The following is a 23,603-nucleotide window of genomic DNA, read 5'->3' as shown; positions in this document are numbered from 1 at the left end:
GTGTATTTAGGCTGAGCGTGGCGTTCCAATGCTGTCCCATCTGTGCTCCTGGGCCAAGTCCCCGCGTCGGGGATGCAATTTCAGAAGAGATCTTTAGGTGCAAATTGATTTTGCTATGAATATTTATGCAGCACGCGAGGCTGTGCGTGTGCTAAAGGGGGAAATGTGGGGCTCGGCGTGGGATGCCGGAGCAGCCGCCTGCCCTCCTTTTGGCTGGAATAATAATTGGGATATTTATAATCTCCGCATGGCTGAGATGGCTGCGGGAGGGGACGCTGCCGGCGCGGCCGAGCTGGTGGTGGCCGGGGTGGGCCGCCCGGTGCTGGCGGGGCTCGCCCTGCGGCTGATTTGGAATGCGCACAGCATCCCTGCGCGGTGCATTCCCCTGCAAGAAACCCAGGAAAGACAAGAAAAATGAAGGCAGGCGCAATCTCATTTTCTGAGGGCTGCAAGTCAGCCAGGAAATGGCTATTATTCCATCGACACTGTCGGTATTAAGTTATTTCCTTCACTAAATACGAGAATGTTCATGAATATCTATTGAGTTCCAGGTACTGGCGTCTCCCAGCACTGCGGCTCACTGATTGTAGCTTTATATTCCTCCGACAACACACCTCAATCTCACATTGAAGTGAAAGACAATAGTATTTTAAATTGGTTAATAAATCTCTAGATTGATGCTCCTGGAAGGCCCAGGAACTTCATCTCTATTACACGAATAAAAGTGATAACATTTTAACCACTGAGGTGCTAGGAATTTGGGGAGCGCCTTCTCGGTGCCCTTCAGCGCGGGCTGGGGCAGGGAGCGCACGGCGGGTGGGGGCCCCACAGCCCCGTTTTTGGGGGGTCTGCGCTCGGTGTGGGGAACCGGCCCCAGCCGGGCAGGACGGGGAGATCGCACATCCCGGCCCCGCGTTCCCTGCTCAGCCCATAAAAGGAGTGGAAAATTCCCTTTTAACACGCAAAACGGCTCGGGCTCGGCTCGCCCTTCGCCTCCTCAGCCCCGCTCCGAGCCGTGTCCGGACCCCCCCGGTACCGCCCGGACCCCCCCGACACCGCCCGGCCCCCCCCGGTACCGCCCGTCCCCGGGCAGCAGCGGGCGGCCGGGGCAGGGGCTCGGGGCCGGGGACACCCCAGGGGAGCCTCCCGGCCCCCCCGAACCCCCCCAGCCGCCCGGTGCCGGCCTCCGAGGCCCCGCTTAAGGCGGATTTGAGGCGTCTGAACGCGCCCCCCCCCGGCCGCCCCCGCGCCCCCCGGCAGCATCCTTGAGGCTGCCCGTGCCCCTGGGTAGGGGTTGGGAGGAGAGGGCTCTTACTTCTCTGAACCCTTATAAGTTATCGGGAGATGAGAATATTTTAATATAAACCAGAGTATTTCGAGTACAAAGAGCTGTTCTGAAAACGTATTGAATATTTTTTCCCTGATGTTTAGTGTCGGTAAGATTCCTCGGGGAGTTTACAACAAGTGGAATACTTAAGGATATAGTGCCATAGGTTCTTTCAGTATTTTCTTTTCAAGGAAAGTAACCTCTGAATTATCTAGGAAGTACATGAACAACATGAAAGGAAGATTATGCACAGAAAGAAAAAAATATGCAGAGAATTCAATTATGCAAAAAAAGTGATGTGCTTTGCTTAATTCCCCAAACACATCTCCGCGCCGTAGTCAAGACAGCAGAACTGAATGCATGCAGACAAGGTTTTCAGGTCACCCTCCTCGGCTCTGTCTGATCATCCCTTGTTACCACTGCTCCTGTATTGCAGGGTGCCTCTCGCATTAGGACAACAGGGTCCACTGATGTCCCCATGCCTCGCTGTCCCTGGGGCTGGGGACCCAGCGGGGAGAGGCCCGTGGTGGAGGGACCGGCAGCGGGAGCCCCCGTGGTGGTGGCGGTGGGACTGGGGGCGAGCAGCAGGCGTGGGGCTGTCCCCTGCCCGTCAGGGCCACGCTGCTGCTCGGTGTGCCAGAGGCTGGGGCTGGCTGGGGCAGGGGGTGCAGAGCTGCCCCAATGGCAGGTGTTGGGGACGTGCCCGGAGATGCTTTGTGTTACCTTTCTAACTACACCCTCATCATTTTCTGCACACAGTCCCCAAACGCGTCGTGGCCAGTGCTGCATATGAAGGCGTTGTTTGCCATGCAGGCACCCTCCCGACACGCACGCCCTGGGGGTGACAGGGACAGTGCTGTGCTTCCTTCACGTTGGTTTGGTCCCAGGCCTCTGTGGGGGTTAGGGACAGAGACACAAAGGCAGGGGAGGTGAAGCTGAGCTCTGCAGAAGCACTGGAGCACACCGAGAGCCCCACTCTTACTGCTCTGAAGAGGGAATGGGACAATTTACTTGTCTGGTCTGAAACTGCTGCAGACACTGCCGCTTGCAGCCCTGTGGTGGCCCAGCTGCTGTGCTCCCCAGGACCCCAAGAGCCTCCTGTGCACCCGCTGCAGGCAGCCCCCCTGCGCCCACCCTGTGCTCCCCCAGCCGTGCTCAGGGTGGGCCACAGGGGCCTTGGTGGCAGCTGCAGGGCACCGGGCAGCATCCCGAGCTGTGCCGGGGGGGGCTCCCCAGCAGAGCCTGTGTTTGGCGCTTGTTCCCACGCTGGCTCCAAGTTTTGCAGTTAAAACCCCTTTCCAGACCCTGCAGGGGTGCCTCCTTCTCCTTGGCTTGGGGATTAGCAGAGACCAGGGCTGGATTTTGCCCAGTTCGCACAAGTCTCCTGGTTTTGTAGCGCACTGCGAGTCAGCAGGGAATCAGGAGATGATGAAAAAGGAGCTTTGTCCTGCTCTGCACACGAGGGGAAGAGGCGCTAGGAGAAGCACAGAACAAAAGTTCAAAGGGGACATTTCAGTCCACTTTTTAAATAATCTCTTTGTGCCTACAGGAGTGACCTTCTGTGCCAGTGCAAGCACAAATGCGGTGCCACTACCCAAAATAGGAGCAGGTCTCGGAAATGTTACTGTGTGATGTCTCCAACTACAGAACACCTGACAAAAAGAAGAGCAAAGTGGGGAAGAAGAAATTTGCTCTTCCTGGTGGAGAGAGCCCTTCTGCTCCCGTCCTTTCTGAAGGGCTGTGATGTCTCACGGCTGCAGTCCCCACAAGCACCTCAAAAAGCACCAGAGCCCGGAGAGAGGGGTGCCCGCGTTAAGTGGCTGCACAGCTCCATTGCTGCTGTGCTCAGGCTTTGCTCGTTTCCCTGCCTTGGGCACCGACAGTGCTAAATGACTCTTTCAAATTAACATTTGCCATTTCAACGTAACTGAGTTTTGATAACACAGGGATGCAATTTGTTTATTTATTTATTTATGGACCCATTAGTTGATGCATTTGCATGGAGTCTTGGAAAAAAAAGTGTCTTCTCTGAATTGAATGACATGAATTATTTCGACCTAACTTACTAATTAAGACCTCATTAGCAGCCCAAATTTGTGATAGATCAGCAGTGGACTTGGCACAGTGGTTTAATTTAATGATTTCTTGCATTACTTTGTTAATCATCTTTAGTCTGATTTAATTTATGCCAATGTGACTATCCTAATTTCTAATTAAGGCATTGATGGCAGGGACACCACCATAGCATACGAATTTCAGCCGAGGATAGCACAAAAGCAGTCCCCACATCCCGTTCCTTGGTGGACGAGGGCTGTGAGGCCCCTGCCTGCCCCGCACCCCAGCTCTGCACCTCCGGCTCCCAGCGGCTGGAGCATCCTCCAGGAGCCACAGCCCCGCACTGAATTCACCCTTCTCCAGGGCACGGCAGAAGTGTGAGCCCATTCGTAGAGCTCAGGGAATCTCCGTGCTGGGCACACCATCCCAAAAAATCTAGGATTTCTCCTAACAGACCCCAAACCTCCGCTGATCTCAGGTCCCTCAGCAGAGCTCTGCAAATCCACGCTTTGTGCGCACAGGGCGCAGCTGGCCACGGCTCTGTGCTCCAGCCCACAGGCAATGGGCTGGTGCTGGAGCCATGGGGAGCAGGGAGCAGAGCCCACCCGTCCCGGGGGGCTCAGCTGCCACCCAGCCCCAGCCCCAGCCCCAGCCGCAGGGCAGCTCCTCGCCCCGGTGCCCCGTTCCGCTCGCTCCCGCTCCGCCAGCCCCCACCTCGGAAAATCAGAGAGTTTGCAGGACGGCACATCTGCTAATTCAAAACATTTAAGCTAGTCGATATAAATTTATTTAGTGCAATAAATGACATAATTGAATTTTTATTTCCTTAATATATTTCACCGAAATAACTAATATTTTGAGTATCCCTGGCCTACAGATGTCTTTCATAGGAACGTATTTCCTGTAATATTACTCTTGTATAAAACTGACATTTAAACGGTTTAATAAATGAGCAGTTGTTTGACTTGTTTCAGTTTCAATACATTCTGGTGTATTAATAAAATATATTTCAAAAGGAAGCTCGATAGACCATGCTATAAAAATTCGTGATTTATTAGAGATACATTTGCTATTAGTTGGGACAGATACTCAAAATGTCATTAAGGTTAAAATAATAATCAATCAAACTAATTAGACCCTATTTTTCATATGCAAATATAATTAAGCATACATTTCTCAATAACTTTAAAGAGAATTATTGAAGCCGCACAAAGTGTGCCGAGTCCTTACTTGAGCTAATGAAACGACAGCGTCTCCGCTTGCATATGCAAACAAAATTGATTAGCTGCTTTGCACCGCGCCTGCTGCCTCCGGGAGCGGCCGGGGCACTGGGGGGGCTGTGGGAGGGAGCGGTGTGAGCAGCCGTGGGGGGACCCTGCTGCAGCCCCCCGAGCCCCTCTCCAGGGCCAGGGTTCTGCTGGGCTCCGGGGATGCCCCGGTCCTGGGCCTGGCCGCGGTGCCCAGCTCACGGCACTGCTGCCCTGATGGAGCCCCTCACAGCTCCAGCTTGCTGCTGTTTGCTGCTGTTTTCCCTGGCAAATCATTCCAACTGTTTATTTCAAGGGAAAAATACCATTTTGCTATGAGAAGGGTTAATAAGAGATGTTTATTTATGAACTCGGCATATTACTGTTGCATAATTTGAATACAGTGCCTATGAGCTTTTTTTATTGCATGCTATAATTTCATTTTTAAAGCTTTCCCTATGCCATACTTTAAAAATGATATCGCAAACAAGAAATAAATTCTGTTTTGCAGCTGTGCTAACTATATTTACCCATGGGATACACTATTTTGTCCTTGACATAAATCCCTTGGGATTTCACTCAGAATTACTTTGGCACGCCACATTCACTACATCAGGGTATTGTACACCAAGCCTATCACGGGGCTCTGGCTGAGCCAGGGAATCGCTGCGGAGAGAAAGAGGCACTTGTTTAGCATATTACCATGAAAATCAGTCAACTTGCACATTAGCGATTGTCAAGAAATCCCAGCAAGTGAAATAAGGGCAATAACTGCGAATCCAACCCGGGCGGGGCCGGACGCCTGCTCCTGCTCGCGGAGCAATCCAGCCGCGCGCCACCGCGGCTCAGCCGGCACCAACCCCGTGGCCGTGGCTTCTCTCCTCTTGGCTTTCCAGAGCCTTCCTTGGAGCATCCTGGAAGGACTTTCAAAGCAGCCGTGGGGTATCTCATTGCTGCTTTCTGTGTCGTGCATTTGTCACCTTTTTTCCAGAATTTGCAGCACTGCGATGCTTTCGCCGTGCTTGCTGTGCAGGCAGGGGGCCCCGACCGGGTGTCTGCAGCCCTGCGAGCCCATCAGGAGCCTGGGCACGGTGACCAGCAGCTCTGCTCCTCCACCGCCCCTGTTGGTTAGGCCACCTTTGAGCACGGATCCTGCTTTTAATTGGGGGCCTCATTTTATGCAGGTGTCAGGCTCCAGGACATCAGATTTAACGAAGTTCAGCTTCCCCACTCAAACGTAGCGGCAGAAGCACAGGAGCTGCCATGAAAGAGGGTCTGTGCCTCTTGCACATGGTGGGAGGAGGTGGTGGATATGACACTGTCAGCATCTCTCGGGGGACAAGCATATTTTTGTCGATCATGTAGCATCAGGTTCTCGTGTCACTGCATTACGGAGCTTGATGGCACTTAATACACCATGACAAGGTGTAACATCAGAAATGGAACACAAAATGAGATCAAACGGCACTGCGGTCCCCAGAGGGCCCGATCAAATCCAAGGTATGGAAATTTGAAGGGAAAAAATGCAAACTCTCCCCCCCCCCCCCCAGACTCCTCCCGAATCCCATTATTCCGGGCAGCCAGCAGCCTGCCTGGCTTCCTCCGCGGGAAGGAGGGCTGGGGGCGAGCGTCCCCGTGGTGCAGGGTGGCCGTCCCCTTGTCCCCGCCTGCCACAGGACCTGCGGAGCCTCCCCAGCTCCAGCCACACATCAGGGACCCCGTGGGCACATCACCACGGGCCAGGGGACCCACAGATGCCCGTTCGCCCCGTGCCCGTGCCCCCAGGGTCTCCTCACTGCGATGCTCATGCCCTTGGCACGCAGCAGGGAGCTGCGTCCCTCAGGGAGAAGGAGCTTCCCGGGGGGCCCCTGACGGCCAGTTGCTGATTGTATAAGCAGGTTCCTTTGGGAAACTTGGTTAAGGACAGAGCACTTTGGGAAAAAAAAAAAAAAAAAAGAAAAAAAAAAGGATTTTTCACATATCTCAGCAATTTTGAAAGAAGCCACTTTTCAACAAAGAAGAACTCTTTAACTCTTTTCATTTGGAAAATGTTAACCAGATGTTCCCAAATCGCACGTCATGGGAAGAATGAAGGAGATCCCCAGGTTGGGACTAGCCCCGCGTCCCCAAGGAGAGGCTGTGCTGCTCTGCGGGGCTGTCCTTCACCAGAACCACAGGGGAGCAAAAGGGGGATGCTGGTGCCTGGGCCAGGGGGGTGCCAAGCAGTGCCGGCACCCTCAGCACGGCTCCAGCCACGGCTCCATGGGCACCGCTGACCCCCCGGCACCCGGCTGCTCCCTGGCCCTGCTGGAGCTGGGCTGGCAGCACCGGCACCCCAAACTGAGCACCCAGAGAGCCTGAGCCCGAACCAGGGCTGAGCCGAAGGCCCCGGAGCTCTCAGCTGAGATTAAGGCAGGTGATGAGGTTTTGTCCTGCAGAGGGTGATTGCCACTGCAGACCTGTTTGCAGTGACAAAAAACCGCACACGTAGGCACCCGCACACGGATGTGTGCCCGAAAGAGCCGGGGGCTGTGTGAAAGCTGTGGCAGCAGCTCCTGCGCCGGGGGTGGGCTGCAGCCAGTTAGTGCAAATTATGCAGCAAGCCCCAGAGCGTCCTCGCTGTTACACTCTCGTCTCTTGTATATTTTTTAGTGGCAAAAACTAAATCCAATCAGAACAAAAGGCCAAGGCAGCATCTAAACAACAGCCAGCACTCTGCGAGGAGGGCTAATAACTGTGTGCAGGGATCCTGGCGCTGGTTAAATGAGGAGTTTTCAGCCTCTGGCTTCACCCAGGGCCATGAAGATCAGCAAATCACTAATAGGGCTGAACCTCCGCGAGTGGCTGGAGGGGGAAAACCTGTCAGAGGCTGCTCCTGCGCTGCGCCCGCTCCCAGCAGCTTCCCGGGATCCCCCAGACTGATAGCCCCGTAATGACAGCAGCAAGGACCAGGAGGCTGTGCTGTTAATTAGCTGAGATACAAACCGGGCTGGGAGACTTTGCAGCACTGCAAGGTTAATGCCGCAATTAACAGGCTTCGTCTATTTATTATGAATAATAATCATATTTGGCTTTTCTTCGGATGCCTCAATCTGTCTGTCTCCCCACCCCTCCGTGTTTGCACCGTCTCTCCTTTTCCTCGGACTATCCGTGTTCATCACTCTTGTAGCAGAGCCCTGCCTTGCAAAGCACTTCGTTAGCACAAATGGATTATGATGTTGCATCTGATGAATAGTATCTGTAACAGCTGCCAAGGGTAAAGCACAAACAGGAGCAATTAACGCAGCTTCCGAAGGGAAAGATGGCCCTGGGTCGCCAAGGCAAGGCAGCAAGGCTCTCCCCGTGCCCCGCAGAGAGTCCTCCCTCTGTCTAGGAGGTATCAAAGTGAGGAGATTTGCGGGGTCAAGTGGTCCCCGTCCCCATCCGTGCTCCTGCTGGCGAGGGCTGCAGCTGGGGGCTCCCATCCAGACCCCAGGCGTTTGGTGCCTTCAGTTTGGAAATGAAGCAATCTGAGCAAAGGGCCTTGGGCACGACTTACCCACTCAATGCCCCATCCTTCCCCAGCACTCCCGGGCTCATTCCCCAGGTGTTGGCCGGAGCCAGCACCCTCCCTGCTCCCAGCACGCGGGAGGACAGCAGCGGGGCTCGGGGCACAGCAGCAGCCTGGGGACCTGCTGCAGCCCACCACGGCCGGCTGCCGTAGCTGCCTTCCCTCCAGGTGGGACGGCTGCGAGATGAATGCCTGCCGGGGCGGAATTCAGTGGTCATGTGTCTCCATTTCATCCCTAATATACACAATTAATAAACTTAATTACATGTTACATTGTGGCAGCTGAAAAATGAGTGCGATCCTTTCTCCTACAGCTTTGCACCCAGCCTGGCTGAGGACACAGCCGCCACCACCCCTCTTCCAGCCCTGGCACTGCTGAGCCCTGTGTCCTGCCTGGCCTTTCCTGAGGGGCTCCCGAGGCGATGCCCGTCCTTGCACAGCTGTGGCAGTGGTGCTGGGTCCCAGGGGTCCCAAATGTGCCCATCCCCATGGCTGAGCCTCGGTGGGGTACGTGAGAGGCAAAGCCCAGGTGTGTGCAGAGTCTGGCACGAGCACTGAGCCCGGAGCTGGCCCAGGCAGCTGCACAGCAGAGCTCTTCCCTTTCCTTACACCATGCCCTGTGTTTGGAAACCCTTCCCAGAGCCTCCTTCATCTTCTGAAATCCTCTCCCCAGCGCCGTGTGTTCAGTGCTCAGCACTGGTGTGGAGCTGTCTGGTCCCCAGTTCAGCCGGGCAGGGCCCTGCCTGCGCACCGTGCAGGGCTGCTCCCTGCACAGGGCGATCGCACCCGGTTTGCCCGGGGACAGCACAAATCCCCAGTGCAAACAGCACCCGGGGAGGCTGCAGGGATCGCTGGCACTGCGCGGGTGTGGGAAGGAGGGGGACAGGGGACATCTGCTCTGCGGGGCCGTGCCAGGCAGCAGAGGTGTGGGAGCTGCTGCTGCCCCCGGGTACGCACGGCCGTGCCACTCGCTGCGCCACGGGCAGGGGCTGCCATCGGCCCCCACCTCTGGTTCCTCCTCCGGGGGAGAAGGAGTTAACAGCTCCCTCCGCTGCCGCAGCACTGAAGTTCATTACTTGTGCTAATTGCTTTGAAGTCAGTGATTCGGCAGCTAATGGGAAATGTATCTCTGGGTAATAGATTAATTGGCCGCTGCTGACCAGCGTGCAACAGGGGATGGGGAAGGGGCTCGGCTGCGGCTGTCCCCCCGCGCTGGGACCTGGTGTCCTGAGCTGCTCAGCACCCACAGCCCGCTGGGCACCGGGCTATGGGGGGGACACGGCCACAGCCAGGGTGCAGGCGTTGGCTCCTGCCCCGTGACAAACTCTTTCCTTTGGTTTTCAAACAATTAATGCGGGTGCGTGTGGAACTAATTCAAAGGCGGCCGTGTAAGAGACACCACCGGTGCCACCAGAGAAGCTTTACTTTCCCTTGTAATGAATGTGGCCATAAGTACTTTGCAACCATATGGTAATTATGTTTAATAAAAGACATTTCCTGTAATTAAACAGTTTTATTAAGGCATTATTAGCCCTTTAAGTTGAAAAATAGCTGAACAGAGGTGTAATAAGGTGCTAGCATCTGTATTTGGTGCACAGATGGATGGGGAGCTCCCATCCTTGTGTCGATGCCTGGTCCCAGGGCTGTGACCGCGCGGCGAGGCGCAGGGGGAGCGGTGGCACCGGCCACCTCCTGTGCCCAGCGTGGGCAGCCCCGGCCTGGCACGGAGCCACTGCTGCTCCAGCACCAGGCACAGCACCGGGCAAGTCTGCACCCTCACCTCCGTGTCACCTCAATCCCAAAGCCAGCGAACTCCTGGTGTGAATAAAGGTGGAAGGTGACTTGAGGTGCTCCCCACTTTGGGGTTCCCTACAGGCCGGTGGGGCAGGCAGCCCGCACCCCGCTTCCCTGCACACCCCAGGGCTGTGCCACCGTGCACCAGCAGGAACGTGGCCGTGCTGCCACGCAGCTGCCTCCCGCTCCCCTTCCTCGATGCTGATTTGAATAATTCAGTGTGGCCTCGTCTCGGGGGCACCGTTGTCTTCAGCGAAGGCAAATCAGCAGCCTGGACAGCCTGTTAAGAGGGCCCCAGCCTGCTGCCTTTTTCTGTAAATCAGGATTAATGAGACGGTGGAGGAAACCCAAAGCCCAGCGCTGCTCTGCTGGCAGCTCGCTCCGCACAGCCACCAGGCTCCGCAGCTCCGGCTGCCTCCGTGCCCGCAGGCGCTCGCAGCAGCAGCAGCCGGTGGCATGGGGGCATCGGGCTCCACGCCACCTGCCCGGTGCCCAGCCTGGTCACCATCCTCCCGGGCAGCAGCGGGGCTGTGCACCGAGCCCTGCCTGCAGCACCGCAGCTCTGTGGCACTGCGCACACTGCGCCTTTCAGTGCAGGACATGCATGGTTTGTAGCAGAGAGTGAAGGCTGGTGCGGGGGAAGAGGCCAGCAGCCTCGGCACACAAGAGGTTTTGGCCCCACCGTGGTGCCCAGAGGCTGTGTCAGCGATCCCCCTGCTGTTTCCAGCTCAGCCACATTCCCGCTGTGATGTGGTGAGGATCTCCTTCAGCTCACACCCTGCACCCATTCAGGCTGCCCTTCCTCCATCCTGCCGGCACTCCTCTTCCTCTCCGCCCTGGGACTCCCTGGGACCAGGAGTGGGGCAAGAGAAGGGGTAAGGAGACGGGAGCAGGGATGGCTGCCTGCTTTTGGCCATGCTGCTGCCTGGAGCGCAGCACGGAGCGGGCTGGGGGTCCTGCAGCACAGGCATCCCCTGCGGTGTGGCTCTGTGTTCGTCCCCACCAGCTCTGGAGAACAGGAGCCATGGCCAGAAGCCACCCGCCTGTGAGGGCACTGACCAGAGGAGAAGAGAGGCGTGACACTGTTGGTAGCTTTTTTTTCTCCATCTGAATTTGTGCGGCCTGTCCTCTAATCATTTGTACGTTATCCATCATCCCCTGTCTCCCTTTCCCTGCTGTCGCACAGCTCCAGGCAATCTATCTTACAGTTAAAAAATTGTCTCTCTTACACAGGGGCTTTCAAACAAGACAAATAGAAAGAATAAGATCTGGTATTGAGATGCTGTGTACAGGGTGTGATACATAAAGCGGTGGGTAAAAGATCCCAGCTGATTGTCAGCAGCAGATCTACGGCGCTGTCATGCTCGGCGCGTCCCCGCGGAGGGCGCGAGCAGGAGCCAGCCCGGCTGAGCGGCTCCGAGTCCCTGTGCCCATCCCCATCCCTGTCCAAAGCCTTGACAGGGTAATAACTGCGGGTTTCTGGTGCCGGGGCAGAAATGCAGCTGGTCTGTGTCGCGCTGCTGCTGCACGGGCTGAGCGCTGCCTTGTGGCATCCCTCGTCCTTCGGTGACAAGGTCACCCCCGCGCTCCTGCCCCTTCCCACCCCGCTCGTCCCTCGGCACGGCTGCAGCAGTGGGGAGCTGCACCAGTGCCTGGGGGGAGCCTGCGGAGCTGCTTGGGGGCATTGGGATGCCCCAACACAGCTCGATGGGCTGCAGCCTCGTTACGAGGCTGGTGGTGAGGCCACGGACACGCCGTGGAGGATGAAGGGGTGCTGCTGGTGGCTGCGTGGGGTTTGCCCAAGCCCCCTGCCACCTGGAAGCCGGGGTTTGGGGCAGCCAGAGGGAGAGCTGCCCCCCAGCGCTGCTTTTCTCAGCTGGATGAGGTGAGGTTTGCTCTGCTGCTGCCAGGGGCTGCCGCACACCCGGCACCCTGGGGACCTCCTGCTGAAGCACACTTACTTCTGAGACAGAGAAATATGTGCTTAGAGCTTAGAGCCACCGGTGCCTGAGCATACTCAGAGGGGCTGAAATAGGAAATGTCCCTCTGTGGGTCCGTCCCTCTGTGCGGAGCAGCTGGCGTGTCCCGGGGCCGGCAGAGCTGTGGGATCTGGGGATGCTGCAGCTCTGCGGCAGTGCAGAACCTCGCCGTGCCTTCCTCCCTAATGAGACAAAATAAATTTACGTGGTGTCGGATTCCCCCCCCTCCTCACGCTAAAGCAAAGGCAGTTTTCCGCTAGTTTAGACAACCTCCGCTCTCGCCTGAGCTGCGAAGCTCGCAAGCTGCCTGCATTTTTATGAGCTGACTTGTTATACGCAGTGGAAGTATGCAAAATATGTCAAGCCCAAGCAGAGATTTGAATCGAAATGACTCTAATTACTTGTAATAATTTTTGCATTCCTACATAAAACAATGTTAAAAAAAACTCCATTACAATAGTTAAAAGACAAATCATTTAGCAAGTCCCTTACTTTATTGCTTTATTAGACGATTTACTTTGCAACATTTTGAGCATTCGATCGGGTGATTGCCCAGAGCTACTCCACCGAGAGCTGCTAACGGAGCTCGTCCGCTGTCGTTACTCAAAAGCCAGGCACCGCCACCACGGGACCGACTGGCTCGTCAAATTAGCCACGGTGCCCGGTCATCAGCTTGGCACCGAGCTGGCAGGAGGCTGGTTCCTCTTCCTCATCTGCCTTCTGTCTCTGTCTCGACCACAAGCCCACCTTGGGGCCTGGTCTCATAGAGCCGCTGGTGCCACTCTTCCCTGCACCTCGTGCCCTGTGGAAAGCAGCACCAGAGAAACTGTGAGCATCTGCGAGCACTGTGAGCCGGGACGGGCTGGCTGCAGCAGGACAGACGGTCACCGCGGTACAAACCTCGACAGAGACAGCAGGACCTTCTGGAGCAGGGCGTGGGAAGGGCTCAGACTTGCCCGTGCTGGATAACGGGGCAGGCGTTGGATCCAGGCACTTGTGGCAATCCTGCACGTGGCAATCCAGGGCCAGCCCAGCCCGGCTGCTGGCCTGTAAAAGAAATCATTACGTTAAGATGTGGCACAAATTGTGTCAGCAAACTCACGGGAAATTCCCCTCTGAAGAGAGGGGCTGGGATGCCCTGGGTGACTTTGGGCTGGGAGAGGTGCTGTGCCCTGAGCCTCCCTGGCACAGGAGCACCACAGCCCATGGCACCAGCAGCCGGCAGAGCCTTGGTGGGGCACCACGGCCACACAGCCCTGCTGCCCTTGGGCTCGGGGAACCCCAGGGGCTGAGCAGTGTGCTGTGTGTGTGCTGTGTGCTGTGCCCTGCCCCGTGGTGCAGAGCAGTGTGATCCTGCACGCTGCTGGCCACCCCGTGCCCAAAGCAAGGGGCAGGGCGCAGGGAGCAGGCGATGTGCATGGAGCTCGCAGAGCCCCAGGGCAGAATTAATCTTCATCCCCGCAGATCAACATGCATTTATGCCAACCTCTGTCATATTCAAGAATCGCGCAGGATAGATGCTAATGCCTGAGTGGAGGACTGTGACCTGTTCCTCTCATTCACACAGCACAGAGGAGCCACAGGCGTGTGCTGCGGTCAGGCCCACTCCTGCCACTGCTGGGACAGAGCAACCAAACCTGCCTGCACCGGCCAAAGCAGGAAAAAGTTTTAAAAGGTTTCCTGGTATTTGAGAAAAGCCTCCCCTGCGGGCGTTCAGGTGTGTCATAGCTCCAGGCAGCGCTGGCTGCAGGCGGGCTGGGTTCGGCACAGCACCTGGCACAGCTGGGACAGTCCCTGCCCTTGGCATCGTCGTGCCGAGAACAACCCACCAAAACCTGCTCCCGGCAGGTCCTTTCAGTGGATTTATTTGGGGAAAAGCCGGCAGTGGGGTCAGGAGGAGCACGGGGGCTCTTGGGCGGCTCTGGCCCCCATGCAGCGCGGCACCGAGCGGGCAGGGGCTGTGGCAGGGCTGCGCTGCCGGCAGCTGCGAGGCAGGAGCACCGAGCACGTGTCAGCAGCAGCCAACCAGGCCCTTCATTTAGACAGATTAAGCAAGTTGCTTATTGCCTGTGACATAATTTAGATGAATGGTGTGGGTAATCCATCAGGCAGACCCTGCGTAAGGCCCTGGAAGCAGTCGGTGGGGGATCCCATTACCTTACATGTGTTAACAGCCAAACTCCTTTGTATAAACAACAAAGTGGCTCTCCTGAAAAGGCCGATTTTCCCTCATTGTCTGGGAGAGGGCTGGCGGGGCGGCGGTGATGGATGGCGGCGGCGAGCGGGGCGGGATGCGGCCATGCGGCGGGTGAAGAGGGACACCGTGTGGGGACGCGCCGCTGCACCGCAACGAGCCGTGCCGTGCCGTGCCATGCTGTGCCGTGCCGTGCTGCACCACTGCATGCTGCAGCACCACCGATGCAATGCTGCACGATGCAACACTGCATGATGCGATGAGCTGTAACACTGCAACACTGCATGCTCGAACACGCTGTAACACCTCGCACTGTGCTGCTGCACGCTGCAACGCTGCGTGATGCAACAAGATGTAACGCTGCATACTGCAACACTGCATGCTGCAGCACCACTGCTGCACGCTGCAATGCTGCATGGTGCAACAAGCTGTTGTGCTGCGCGCTGTAATGCTGTGTGATCCAGCACGCTGTAATGCTGCAACACTGCACACTGCAAAGCTGCATGCTCCAACATGCTGCAATGCTGCACGCTGCAACGCTGCATGCTCCAGCACGCTGTAACACCTCACGCTGCACCGCTGCACCCTGCAGCGCACCACCACACCCCGCAGCACCACATGCTGCACCCCAGATGCCGGGTGGTTCAGCAGCCCCATGGCTGTGTGCACCCAGGCTGGGTACCGTGGGGAAGTCCTGGGGCTGAGCTGCAGCAGCAGCTGTGTCATGGGGCTGGGGAGGGAGGGGTGGCTCAGGCTGCAGCCCCCACTGCGTTAGTGGTTGGGGTAAAGGGGGTCAAACTCCAGGACTCATGCTGGCTCAGTCCCCTGGCAACAATCAACATTAAAAATCTCATTAGGCTTTTATTAGAGGCATAGAAAAGAAAGAAAGCAGTTATAGCATCTTAAACATTGAGTATTAAGCAAAGCTTTCAATTAACAAGCCATTTATTTCCCTTCCCCTTGGCAAGAGCCAGTCTTTAAAAAAGGGGAGAGCCAAAACCTGCTGGAAGCACAGGTGCTGGTGATACCTGCTCCTGGGGGCTTAGCTGAGACTGCCTGGAGATGCTGCTGCTATTGCTGGAGCTGATCTCACTTCCTTGGAGACAAAATAAAAGCAGACACAAAGGGGACAAAAACAGCAAAGAGAGACACTGTGTGGGTGTGCGGCACCCAGCCCCTGCCCCTCTCAGGGTGCTGCAGGAGGCTGGGGCCAGGGCGGCTGTCTGCATCCCGGGGGGCTCGGGGCAACATCCTGGCTGGGCTCAGACCCTGCGAGGAGGCTGCCCTGCTCTGAGCCCTGGCACAGCCCCTGGGACCAGCACAGAGTGCCCGTGAGCACCGGGCAGCCCCGCTGCCGAAGGTCCCCTCTGGTCAGGAGGGTCCCTGCCTTGCTCCAGCACTAAAACCAGCCACCAAAGTCATTTATTGCTCCTCAACTCCCCACCAGGAACATTATCCCTTAATTGCTGCATTTATTCAGACTTATTCTGTATATCTAACAATAATGACTGTATTAGATATGTAATTATTACTGTCATAAACGTAATAGTGACAAAACAATAATTGAAATAGTGTCTATGAGGATAATTCACCATTGCAATTAATACTGCCCCGCTTAGTTAATATGTCATGGCTTAAAATAAATGCTGTCATTACTCCATTACTAATACTGTGTTATAATAATTATTGCAGTAATAATTAAGTGTCTATAGTGATCATGGATTGCCATGGATTGGAATAGAAATCTCTGTAAATAACACGGGAGCAATAGCCCCCGGCGGTGCGGTGAGGTTCGGCGGGTCCGTGGGGCTCCTTGGCTGCACCACCAGGAAATTCATGAGCGGTGGCCCTGCTCGCTGACCCCTGCTCACCCCGCAGTGTCAGCACCTCGCTGCATCCCCCCGGGGCCAGGCGGGGTCTGGGGGCCACGCGTGTCCCCTCGGGGATGCTGGTGGCACGGCACGGCGCTCCAGGGAAATGTCACCACAGCGAGAGCCGGGGCACAGCTCCTGTGCGGAGGGCCCTGCGCTGTGCCCAGGCATGTAAATAAGCCCTGCTGCAAAAGATGGGAGGACAAAATGCCCTCAGCAGCAGCAAAAATAAAGGGCAGATCCCTGCAGGGTTGGCAGCTGTGTGAAGGAGCACGGAGCAGGCTCCTGAGGGCACCTCTGTTTCAGTGCCTGGCACCGCTGCTCCAGATGCCCGTGGGCAGCACAGAGCTGCAGGCTGGCAGGGAGCTGGGCTCTGCTGTGAGCTGCCAGTGTGGCAGGGGGCTCCCGAGACCCTCCAACATGCCCAGGCTGCTGGCACCGCCCATTGGTCTGCTCCAACATTGCTCCTTGGCACCAAAACCCTGCAGGGCAAGCTCTCCAGATTTCTGGCCATGAGGCAGGGCTGGGGCAGTGCCACGGCCCCCACACTGCTTCCCCCGGGTGCCTTGGCGGAGGAGGGAAGTGCATTTCCTAACCAATGCAGGTACTTCACGATAACTCAACTTTACTTGAGTTCAACTCAATTTTCTCAGATTAAATAAAATTTCAAAGTGTCACTCACTAGCAAACTATCAGTTGGAAGGTGGTTGATTTTTCTAACCCTATCTCTGGTCCAATTACAATTTTTAATCTATATGTAGATAATGGTGAACAAAACCCCTGTAGAAATGTCAAGAGTGAGGAGGTTATTAGCTTAGTTTTAATTACTGTCTATCATTCTTAGAAAACCGCAGTAACCTGATAAATTAGGTGACAGCGCTGGCTGTAGGAGTTTAGGTGGGCCTTAAAGACACACCATTTCTTTAACCAAGCAGTTTGGAGCGGGCTCTCCTTCCCAGCTCACAGAACTGGCCGTGTGTCCTGCCCCAGCACCCAGCACCCAGCACCCAGCACCCAGCTCCCAGCACCCAGCACCCAGCACCCAGCACCCAGCACCCAGCACCGTGCCCGGAGCAGCGCCATGCAGCGCACCCACCCCATGGCCAGGTCTTCCCCTCGTCCTCCTGGCACCGTGCTGAAGGCACCCAAAAACCTCCATTCCTCTGCCAGGAAGACGCTGGCAAGGTGGCTTATTTGTTGAAAACATCATTTGAGGTGAATTTTGTTTCTAAATGAGCACGGGACTGCGCCCGGAGCTCATCTCATTGACAAACAGTGTGTCCATTGCTTTTAAGGAGACAAGCTGCCATTTCGCTCCCCTGAAAAGCACATAATATGACAGGTGAAATGTCAGAAATGAGACTAAAGGCTTGGGGAAAACATTCTTCAGCTGTGAAGTATTCCCGCTAGGAATGTTAAACCGTAGATTAAACGTAAATGTCTCTAAAAGCCTGGAACGTCTCACGCTTTATCAGACGCCGCTCGCGATGCGTGCACACACATCGACATGCACGCACACGCGGGGGCAATCTCCACTCCAAATTAGCGCCCGGGCCCCGCGGCTCTTTGGAGACGAGGGTGCCAGGAGGCGGCAGAGCTGGGGACTCCAGGGGCCGGCATCTCCCCCACCACGCTCAGCCTTCCAGCCGCTCCCCCACCAGTGCTGGGGCTGGGAGATGCAGCAGGGTGCCGAGGCTCTCGTGGTCCCTCGGTCACCGACAAGGCAGTGCCCGTCCTACACCGGGCACGCTGCTGGCGCTGCCGTGGGAGCTGGGGATGCTCTGGCCGTGGCAGGGCCCCCATGCTCCCGCACCCGGCCGGGGGCTCTGCGGGCTGGCAGGTCGGCGGGGATCGCCCTGCGTGACCGGGCTGCATCCATCAGCCAATAAACAGTTCATTGCACGGAAAGAATTATCTTTGCTGGCATTAAGGTCGGCTGTAACACAGACATTATTACTGGCGGGAGGCATATAAGTAGAGTCTGTGGCAGATCGCAGCCTGTAACTCTTTATTATTTATACCGAGGCAGCCGTGCTCCTGGGAGGCAGAGGTGGGATGGCTGCGCTCGCCCAGCGGCCCAGGGGGACACCCAGGATGGGGAGTGGGCAGCCTCGGCACTGAGTCCAGGCTCTGCTCCTCCTGTTTCCTCCTGGAAATGGGGTCTGGGCAGAGCCCCCACCACCAGCTGCCTCCCCAGTGCTGGTCCTGCCCGACAGCATCCCAGCATCCTGCTCCCGGGTCAGACACAGCAGGCAGCAGGGCTGAGCACAAAGGGGTGGTGCACGAGGCGCATGGTGCACGAGGCACACGGTGCAAGAGGAACATGGTGCAAGGGGAACATGGTGCATGAGGTGCACAGTGCATGAGGAACATGGTGCACGAGGCGCATGGTGCACAAGGCGCATGGCACTGGCAGCCTGCAGGCAGACGTGGGCCAGGGGAGCAGAGCACTGTGAGCTCTGGGGTTGATGCTCCCAGGACCTTGTGTTCCAGGGGAAGTCCCAACATTTCAGCTTTTGGTCCTAGAGCCAGACCTGTGCGCTGCCTGGAAGCCATTAATAATGCAGGAGACATTTAGGGCAGACATTTAGGGACCCTGCAGGGTTTTCATCCCCGGTGCCGTGCTCCAGCTGCGTGCTGCTGTGCCAGCCACGCGCCTCTCTGCTCGCCCTGTTCCCCACTTGCATGGAGCTGACAGTGCTGCCGTGCAGGGAAAAGCATCCCGGTGGCCAAGCACCCACGTGCAGGCTGCTCGGCTCGTGCTCAGCGAGCTGGGAGCCCTTCAGGAATTCATGCTCCACATCCCTCATGGCATCAGCTCAGTTTTTCTCTGAATTGTACCCAAACAAAGCATGCACGCTTACCTGCAGCATGCTGCCAGGGCTCTGCCCGCCTCCCTCCGAGCCCCCGGGCGATGGGAAATGCCTGCGCAGGTCAGAGAAGCGCCGACAAGTGCAGCCGTCCTGGCTGCCTGACATTGTCATGGAAATCATGACTCCCTTCCACACTTTTCGAAATTAAAATGTGCCTCTGCTATAAGTTGTTATCAAAAATAGAAGCATTTTATCTATCTTTAGTACAGAACACAGATTGCATGGAGACATTCAATTTGGAGTCAATTTAAATTTCAATTGTCTGTGAAATCTAAATCAATAGGCTATAGTTCAATGGCGCTTTAATAAAACAGGACATAACAGAGAAATCATTAGGGATTACATATGATAAGAGATTGAAAACAGTGTCTGTGTAATGGTGGAGGAGCCATTAGAGAATTACCTCAAGCATTTGCAAGTAAACCAACAACCTCTTTCTCCTCCTGAGACTAACAAGAAGACTTAATTGTGCTGCAGCGTCTAAAAATACATCTCTGTCAGCCTTTTGATTGGTAGACAATTTACAGTGACATAAAAACCTCCGGGTGCCTCGCTGCTCCTCCACGCGCCTCGGATGCCTCTGCCCCCCGGCCGTGTGCTCGCCCCCTGCATGTGGGTCTGGGGTCCCCCCTCCAGCGCCTGGTGCGTGCCCTCGGTGCTGTGAGGGGCTGGGGGGGCTGCGGCACAGGCTCTGGGGGGGCTGTCCCGGCTCCAGGCTCCAGCTCACGGGACGGTGCCTGGGGTCCAGGCAGCTCCAGGCAGCGGCAGTGTCCAGGGGTGGTGGCTGCCTGCGGTGATGTATGGCCCCAGGTTGAACCTCCCCCTGATTTATGGGGTGCTGCGGCACGGAGCAGCTCCCAAACAGCATTAGTTAACTTTTATTTGCATTTAATAATAATTCACTTTCCCTTAGCTCGTTGCAAATTATCACAATCAGGCTGAAGATGAGATTGGATTTCATCAGCGCCGGTTTCCCACTCCTAGACTGGAGAAATCATCTGCATGGAAATGGAGGGCTGGGGTGACAGGGGAGGACGCCCATCACTCAGCCACTGTGCGGGTCCCTTCCGAGCAGCACAAGCAGGGGCTGCGTGAGCTGGGGACCCCCATGGGGCTATCGAGGGGCTCGGGAGGCAAAGTGAGTGCTGGGTGCAGGGGAAGGAGCATCCCTCGGCAGCTGCAGGAGGGGTTGACGCAGCAAGGGGCCTGCCCGAGCGCTTGGCTGGGGGAGGAGAAGAGGAGATCAGATGGGGAAGCGTGGATTAGACGGGGTTGGGTTGGATTAGATTGGATTGGATTGGATTGGATTGCACAGCACCGTGCTGCACAGTGACACCACACAGCACTGGATCTGCTCACACAGCACCGTGCAGGGGCTGGGGGAGCAGCCTGGAGGCGCAGCCTGTCAGCCGGGGGGCAGGGAAGCGTGCACCCTGCTGCAGCACTCTGCCTCCTGCAGATGAGCTGATCAGATGAGATCAATTAAGCTGAGTGAGTCTCAGGTATGAACATTAAAATACTATTAATTGGGAATGAGCTAAAAGTGGTTTTAATTGCTGCAAATCCCATTTGTCCTGGTCTAGAGGAGAATCAAGGCAACAGAAAACATCGGCATAATCAGGAGAGTTTTGCAAGGTCAGAAAAGCCTCAGCGGTGAAAAACAAAGTGTCCTGGGCTGCCATGGGGCCCAAAACAGCCCCGGCAGAGAGGCCTTCGTTGTGCACGTGCACACACGGGCACGAAGCCCTGCGTGGCCAGGGAAGGGCTCGTTTGGGTTATTTTACACCAGCCTGGTAGGGAAAAAATCTAACCCCAAGATTAACAATTTCAATAACAAACCAAGCAAAGTTAAGGGCATCTGAAAAATGTTTTTACAACCTTTGGTTAACCTGCAGTAACAGCTGTTTGAGTGTGTATAAATAAGACTATTCTGTGGAGGAGACAGGAAAAATTGGTTTTATTTTAAAGGACACTGTTTGGCTCCTGCGGTGCAGTGGCATCTGAGGAAATATTGTGCGGTGGCTACTGCGCGTCATGTTTAATACTCAGAAATGCAGCCATGGAGAGCAATACATCTGCTGGCTCCTGACAGCTGGGAAGCTGGGGTGTATTTTAAAACCAGCTTCTCTCTCAGAAGGAACATTTTGAGAGGAACGCACGGGAAAAAAGCCTCCAGGACAGCCTGGGTGCTGGCCGGCCAGCCCTGGCCCCAGGGGGGTGCGCGGGTGGCGCTGGGGGAGCCGGGGGGGCCGCAGGGGTCCCTGCCACACACCCCTGCCCCGGGAGAGCCCCCAGCCACGGCCGCCTCCACCTGGTAAATACGTCCTCTGGAATAACAGCTATAAAACAGGAATAATCCCCTCTGCCCCTTTTGTTAGAAAAAATCATGGCCTGGATTGGAACCAGAGACGTGCTTTTCTCCACCTGAAAATAAAAGTGTCACGCCGCTTGCCACTTCAAATCCTGGCAGAACGGGCTCCGGAGTCCACTAAAGAGTGAGACTTTAAGCCTCGCCATTAAGAATTACAAGAGATCCAGCGGGCAGCGTGGAAATACAAGAAATACTACAATGCCAGTGCTAAAACCTAATGAGAAATGGAACAAGCTGAGACAGAAGCTTAACAAGAAATACTGGACAAGTCCCCCAAGAAAAACTACAGGCAGCGCTGGAGAAGAGCTGCCAGCCGGCTCCGCAGCCGTATTGATCAGGGCCTGAGAAATAAGAGGAGGCCTTTGGAAAGTAGATAAACTGGGAGATATACAGCAGGAGAGGTCCAGAACTGATGAAAACGGGCGAAAATGCAGCTTAAATCAAAGGGCAAATACACAGAAAGAGAAAAGGTAATAGGATTTGTGTTTATGGCTAAAGAGGAGAGTTGTGGGGAGGTGATCAGGCACGGTGGTAATTGAAAAGAAATGGAAAATGGAGTTCAGTATAAATATTTCCTTGGGAGAAAGTGGGCTGAAAACTTGAAATAAGCCATCATTAATACAGTTCCAGAAGGTGTCTGGGAAGAATATGCAGGGAGGTGAGAGCGAGGGGGTTGTGGGCAAGGGATGGGGAGCCAAAGAAAGGAGCCGAGGAGCAGCCCAGCTCCTACCTGCTGGTACTGCCTGGCTCTGGGCAGTTCTGGGGTCCGACCACGAAGGTCTCCTGTGGCTGTGTAAGATGCTGGGCTTCCCCCTTCTTGTCTGCTCAGAACCTGGTGGGAGTGCCCTCTGCTCCTGCCTGCAGTGTGCCTGCCCTTTCCTGTCCCCATCCCTGTCCCCATCCCCGTCCCCATCCCCGTCCCTCCTGTCCTGCAGTAAGGGGCTCTGATGCTGCAGCTCCCAGGGGCTGCCTGGAGCTGTGCCATGGGCAGGTGGGGTTGTGATGAGCTCGTGGGGCAGGGGTGGTGTGGGACAGGGATGGGGCAGGAGGTGGTGCACACCCCTCCGTGCACACAGGGGGACACTGCCAACCCGTGGTGCAGGGTGACACGAGCCTTGCAGACACAGGGCCCAGGGCTCAGGACCGGGCAGAGGGTGCCCATCGGGTTTGGAGGTGGCACGGTGCCGGCTGCTGCCTCCCTCCAGCTCTCCGACTCCTCTGCCATCAGGCAGGCGGCCGATCCACAAATTCTCAGCATCCTGCCTACTAAATCTCGCCTGTCTCCGACTTGCTGCAGGGCACGCTCACCAGCATGCAGAGCGAAGCTGCTGCTGCTGCGGGGATTTGCAGCCCCCTCACTCGCTCCATCGGCACTGGGCAGGGGTGGGTGCCGTGGGCAGGGGCAGCGTGGGGAAGGGGCAGTGTGAGGAAGGAGCAGCAGGCACATTGCCCGGCAGGCAGGGCAGGGTCCTGGGGGGATGCACCCCTCTGCTGGGGCAAGCTGGGGCTGGGGTCAGCTCCCCACATCCCCCCCACCTGCAGGGCTCTGGGTGCCCGGAGTCCCAGGCACGGCTGGGGGGGCTCAGGGTGACAGCTGCCCCCCACCTGTCCATCCTCAGGGGTGTCAGGATGGCCCCAGAGCCCCCCCAGCCACAGACCTGCTCATGAGGTGCGCGGTGTCCCCAGCGCCCCGCGCAGCCCCCGCAGCCGCCCGCTGCCTCCCACGGTTGCCATGGCAATGAGGCAGAAAGGGTCGGCCTCGCATCCCGCCATGCCCCGCGCCTGCATCCCTCCTCCGAGCATCCCTCCTCTGAGCATCCCTCCTCTGAGCATCCCTCCTCTGAGCATCCCTCCACACCGAGCATCCCTCCTCCGAGCATCCCTCCGCATGGGCATGGCCACGTGGCCGGCCCGCTGCAGAAATATTAATCAGAGCTAATTAGGAGGAAGCCGCCCCCACCCTGCGTGCCCAGTTTGGCAGCTGCTGGCACCGCGCCATCCCCAGCGGTGGCAGGACGTCGGGCTGGCCTCGAGCTCCTCCTCAACACCGCCAAAACCCTCGGCACTGCGCACCGCCAGCCGGCCGATGCATTTTCCACATCTAAAAAATGTAATTAAATGAAAGGTCGTTCTTATTTATTCTTTCATTACACGAGCCCCAAGCTATCAGACAGTCAAATTAATACTTGGGAGCATTTAATGAGGGGCGGGGGCTGGATGCAGGCTGCTCTCTGGTGGTGCAGGAGCTGCAGAGGTGCTGCTGGGGAGAGGTGGCTGCATGGCCCCGCTGAACAGGGCAGAGGTGCAGGAGGTGCCCAGGGCTTTCAGTGGCCACTGAAACA

The 23,603-nt window shown here is 56.5% G+C and overlaps 1 protein-coding gene across 1 annotated transcript; it reads right to left on the bottom strand.

Annotated features, from left to right (window-relative positions):
- Positions 1-12,412: 12,412 nt before the first annotated feature.
- On the bottom strand, positions 12,413-19,349 carry LOC311446245 (uncharacterized protein). The gene is made up of 3 exons (XM_084539199.1): positions 18,882-19,349; positions 12,853-12,999; positions 12,413-12,754 (listed from the first exon to the last, which is right to left on the bottom strand). The coding sequence occupies exons 1-3, from the start codon at positions 19,008-19,010 to the stop codon at positions 12,662-12,664; spliced, it is 369 nt and encodes a 122-aa protein (XP_084395325.1). The 5' UTR covers positions 19,011-19,349; the 3' UTR covers positions 12,413-12,661.
- Between the last annotated feature and the right edge of the window lie 4,254 nt (positions 19,350-23,603).

The sequence above is a fragment of the Aythya ferina genome (assembly GCF_964211825.1).
Source record: "Aythya ferina genome assembly, chromosome: 17".
Classification (NCBI taxonomy): domain Eukaryota; kingdom Metazoa; phylum Chordata; class Aves; order Anseriformes; family Anatidae; genus Aythya; species Aythya ferina.
The sequence above is the reverse complement of the archived record's forward strand: the minus strand, read 5'-3'. Positions and strand labels throughout refer to the sequence as shown.